The sequence below is a fragment of the Lethenteron reissneri genome, unplaced genomic scaffold, assembly GCF_015708825.2.
Source record: "Lethenteron reissneri isolate LAM-NWPU_2019-01 unplaced genomic scaffold, ASM1570882v1 scaffold_357, whole genome shotgun sequence".
NCBI lineage: Eukaryota > Metazoa > Chordata > Hyperoartia > Petromyzontiformes > Petromyzontidae > Lethenteron > Lethenteron reissneri.
The window spans coordinates 3,844-9,106 of NW_026891879.1; the positions used below are offsets into that span (position 1 = coordinate 3,844).

Genomic DNA, 5,263 nt, shown 5'->3' on the forward strand with positions numbered 1-5,263 from the left:
AATCTTGTTTCTTGTTGAACGAGAAAGCCCGAAGCTGTCCTGCAACTCGGGGAGTGGCAAAAGCGCCGGAGCCGTTGCAGGGAAAACGATTTCTCTCTAGCGGCGTGAGAACCAAAAGAACGACCCCTCGTTAGTCATCATCGTGTTGTTGTAGTCGTTGCCAAACGCAATAACGGTTTTTTTGTTGTTGGGTTAGATCGCGTAAATATGAATGTGCCGTTAACCCGCCAGCCATCAACGCCTCCGATAAGCACGTTTGGCTATAACGGTGCGAAAGAAGTTCCACATACATACGTACTTTAGCAAGGTTGGCTAAGTTCCACATACATACGTACTTTAGCAAGGTTGGCTAAGTTCAACATACATACGTACTTTAGCAAGGTTGGCTAAGTTCCACATACATACGTACGCTAGCACGGTTGGCCACGTACGGTGAAAAACAAGTTCAACATACACACATGCCACCCGACAAAGCCAATTAGTAAGGTTTGTCACGTGAACACAACGCGCCAAATTGGTTACTCCTTCAGCACTAACCGGCTGCGTTGGAGAGTAAACCCACAACATTTACCGTATGAGTATTGTGACGTTTAGCTGCCCATGACAACCGGCTTCATCGGGCACAACCTTTAGGATTGATAACATTGGTCGCGGAAGCCTACTACGTGTTCAACTCACTATTATCGTTGCCGTTGTTATTGCTGTTGCTATATTACTGCTTGTCTACGCAGGGTACGCCCAGCCGAGTTTCGTGCATCTTCTAGTGGCAGGGTCTTGCCGAGGTTTTGCGGTGGGAGGCGATGATTGCTCCTGCTGCTTGTGCGTTAACACTTTACAGAGCGCCTCCGATGAAGAGCGCCTCCGATGAAGAGGCGGCGCTTAACATTACGAAAACAAAAACGGGACAAACAGAGAAGTGATTCAGATGGCAGGGGAGCGCAAGGAATGAGGAACAGGTGACCAAGATCGAGGGTGCCTAGGAGGGGGGGGGGGGGTGAGGGAAGGGGAGGACGCGGGAATGGGCAATGGAGATAAGGTGAGCTTTGATTTGCGGCGTAATATTCAACATTTGGCGAAGATTTAGAGCGAGATGCGGGCACACGAGGGCCCACTCTTTGACACCGCAGGATATTTGGCGTCCACATACCGTGTCAACCCATACGGTTTAACCCGTATTCTTGTACAACTTGTACAGGGAAATTGCGTTTTTCAGGTCCGTACGGCGTACAGCCGTTTCAAGACGGGGAAAAAATGTCTATATGTTTGTGTTTCTCCCTTGTGATGGGACTTTGTAGGATGAACGTTGAGATTTATAAGGGCACGGGGTGACCAATAAGGTCTGAATTTGTCTGTAATAAGGAGACACTGCTAAGGGGTTGACAGGTTTGCGTCCACTGTGAATCGGATGGCGCGCAATAAATTTTCACGGTGAATATTCAGCAAAACCGCGGTGTTAGCCGGAGCGGCTGAACTGGGTGGGACGCGTGTGTGCAGGACAGGGGGCGGGGGGAGGGGCGATTGCCGTGACGGGTGTTGGAGCGGTCTCCAACGAGCCCGGACGCCAAGGGGAAGAGAAGGCCTAAGGCCAGATGGGCGGGATGAGACCGTCAGGGCAGAGCTTGGGAGGTGGCTGCGTGGCGACCGTGCATCAGCTGCGGGAACCGGCGGAAAGATGTGGCTGAAAGCCGTCGGTAGCGAGGAGGTGCCGTGTTGGCAATGGCCATGGCGGTAGTGGTGTTCGCGGTGGTCGTGGCGGCGGTGTTGGTGGCGGTGTTGGCGGTGGTGTTGGTGGCGGTGGTCGTGGCGGCGGTGTTGGCAATGGCCATGGTGTTGATGGCGGTGTTGGTGACGGTGTTGGTGGCGGTGTTGGTGACGGTGTTGGTGGCGGTGTTGGTGGCGGTGTTGTGGTGTTCGCGGTGGTGGCGGTGGTCGTCGCGGCGGTGTTTGCGGCGGCACCGGCGGGCCGGGTTCCTCACCCACACGGGGCACCGCGCCCCGTCGCTTTGCGTCGCCAGTCGACAGAAGAAGCCGGGGTCGGCGGACCGACGAGCCTCGCCCCAGCGGATCATGTCCCCCCGGTAGCGCTCCTTGTAGTCGCTCGCGTCCAGCAGCTTGTCCAGCTCCAGCTGGTGCTCCTGCCGCAAACAGCGCCGCCCGTCCTTCCATCGGCTCCGTCCACCCACGCTCATCGGGGTTTCTCCCGCGCACGGCAGGGTAATGCGGCCCGTTCGGTTAGATTCGTAAAATAAATAAATAACAAAATAACGAATCGTGACACGGGGTGGGATAACGCGGCGTTAGCACAGACTGGGAACTGGGTCGCGTGGTGCAGACAATCGTTGAGGTATAAATCGATGCGGTCATTTGACACCGAGATGAAGCCGGTTGTAATTACTGGCGAAACATCGTACTCAGAATGTAAATGTTGAGAGTGACGAATTGGCCACGTTCTGTTTACGTGACAAACCTTGCTAAATCGGGTGGTGGCGGGTTTAACGACACATTTATAAATTTACGCGATTTAATCCCAAAAACCTCTATTATGAACTCCGAGTAGCTTCTCACAGCCGATGTCATGATTCACAATTGGTTTTTGGGTTAGGCCACGTAACGATCTGGACCAAATGTATGTCGCAAAGACCCCCACTCCCCCCCGCCACTGACCCGCCACAGCCAAATAAAGTTGTCGCTTGGTGCAGAAACGCGCCGAATGTTAACGTTTCAGCTCGCTCAACGGCGACTTGAAGAGCAATGCTCACAACCACATTGAGCAGCAGGTCGACACTCGGGACAAGATAGACGAAGTCGGAACAACCGTGTCAGCTGACGCGGCTTCTTAAGTAGACAACCATCAATGCGGTCAGCGCCGGCTTTACTGGTGGAAGGGCGACCACCAGAGAGAGCTCTCGACAGCCACTCTAGTGGGTATTTGGCCTACTCTTCCACGCTGGCTGGTATGTCTTGGCAGCGGTCAGAGGGGCCCACACTTCACCGCCACCGCAAGCGACCTGCTGATCGACTTTGGTGCTAAACTCAATTCTCCTGCTCGCTAGACAGAGGGGCGGTGGAGTGGGGCGATGTGGAGAAGCAAGAAGATGGCTCCTATTGTTTCAACTGCCACACGGGGAGACGGAATCGAACCGGAGACCTCTGGATCGCAAGCTCAGTACTTGCGAGCACTACAACCGCTGTGGCAGTTAAACTAAAAACTACACTGTTTTTATTTTACTCAGTAAGGTCCAAGGAACTATAGCTCTTTTTCAGAAGCGACCTGGTCACCAGCGGTAGCTCAACGAAGTGACTTAACATGTCGAAATTTAGAGCTGCCAAATGCTCTAAACGCGTGATGTAGATTCGACATGTGGAGGGGAAATGCAGTGCCAGGAGAAACATCCACATGACTACGGGGAGAACACGCAAACTCCAAATTTACAGAAAGTGTCAGGGTGGGGATCGAAACCCACGACCTCCTGTACACCAGGCGAGGTAGTTAACATCTCCTAGCCACCGTTCTACGGTATCCCTTGAAAACAGTAGCGCAAAAATATACTTCACAGGCCTTTTGTCAATCCGCTGCAGGATGAAGGCGTTGGTGCCATGGGAGAGAACTCACTTTGGCTGCGGCTTCTCTCGACATTCGCCCCCCCCCCTCCTTTCCCCCCCCCACTTGATCGAGCAATGAGAGCCAGCGCCCTCGAGTGAACTCACCTTGGCGAACTGGCTCTTCAGCGGTCCAGACAGTCGCAGGATCGCACACACGTCTTCTCCCAGCCTGCAACGAGAACAAGAAACGCAACGCGGCGCTTACGGTTTGGTGAACAGCCGAGACAAAGATTCCCCAGCAGGGCCAGATAACTACAAAACCTTGCTTTATCTTGGCAAGTAAGGCGCCACTGAGCTGTATAGCTCTTTTTCAGACGCGACCTGGCTACAAATGATAGCTCAACAAAGTGGCTTATCATTTAGAGCGTCCAAATACTCTAAACGCGGGATGTCGATTCTAAATGTGGAGGGAAAAACTGGAGGACTCGGAAACAAATACATGGAGAGAGAGAGAGAAACCAACTCTAAATATACAGGCAGCAGGCATCAGGGTGAGGATCGAACCCACGACCTCCTGCATACCAGGCGAGGTAGTTAACATCTCCTAGCCACCGTGATGATGAGAGAGACGCAAACTCCAAATATACAGCAGGCGACAGGGTTGGGATCGGACCCACGACCTCCTGCATACCAGGCGAGGTAGTCAACATCTAGCCACCGTGATGATGATGATAAGAGAGACGCAAACTACAAATATACAGCAGCAGGCGTCAGGGTGAGGATCGAACCCACGCCCTCCTGCATACCAGGCGAGGGAGTCAACATCTCCTAGCCACCGCGCCACATCAAGGATGGCACAGCGGCGACACTCGCGACTCGTTTCGAATTCTGACTCGGGAGCCTTTCCGTGTGGAGCTCGTGCGTTCTCTCAATTGGACGTCCTCTGGTTTTGATCGTGTGGGCAATGTCGACGGGCCCTCATGCTAACTACAGCCGTGCACCCTCCACCACCCGACATGGCGAGATTAAATCGAGACGTCGCGTCGCGGGCGAACGCGCCCATGGATTTTGTTTTTCAGCAAAAAACCGGTTACGTAGGAAAAGCCCACGCTCAAGTTTGCCAACATGGGACCTTACTTGCCAGTAAAGTATAAGAAAAGGTTTTTACCTTGTATTTGTTTGAATGTGTGGTTAATGCAGACATGATTCCTTGTAAAATGTTTCTGTTTGGGGTTTGAACATCTTGACACTTGTTTTGCCAGGAAGGGGTAAAACCAGTTCTTATAAATGTTTGGCAATTAACAAAATTTCCCTGCTGGCTTTGTCTGGCGGTGGATGGTTATGGGCTTGATTGACGTGACACCTACGTGCTCAAACCCAGAATAACTCGGCACATGCGCCCGCGTGAGCGTGCGAGCATGTGTACGGTGCTGGCCACTCAACTCCTCGTGTGCTGCAGCGGTCTTCATAGGTGCTCGCTAACAGCTTTTGCCCCAACAGTCTGTTCAGGCTAGACGGGGGATCTTTGTATTTGTGGCCTTAAAATAAGAAAAGAATATATCACCGGCAATTTTCAGGCAATAGCCTTCTCATAAGCACGTACCTTTACCTGGCATGTGTTATTTGTGTGTCGCCTTAAAGGGGAAAAAAAATAGGTGACGTTTTGGGCAAAGGCCCTTCTTCATGGTATTAGAGAGCTGCCAGTAGACAGAGAGACAGA

General features: G+C 52.5%; 1 protein-coding gene across 1 annotated transcript; it reads right to left on the bottom strand.

Annotated features, from left to right (window-relative positions):
* Nucleotides 1-563: 563 nt before the first annotated feature.
* Nucleotides 564-3,803, bottom strand: LOC133339811 (phosphomevalonate kinase-like; the record flags this gene model as incomplete). The annotated part of the gene is made up of 3 exons (XM_061547954.1): nucleotides 564-878; nucleotides 1,977-2,135; nucleotides 3,709-3,803. Coding segments are annotated over 3 exons (308 nt in total), but the record flags the coding sequence as incomplete, so codon positions are not given.
* Nucleotides 3,804-5,263: the final 1,460 nt, after the last annotated feature.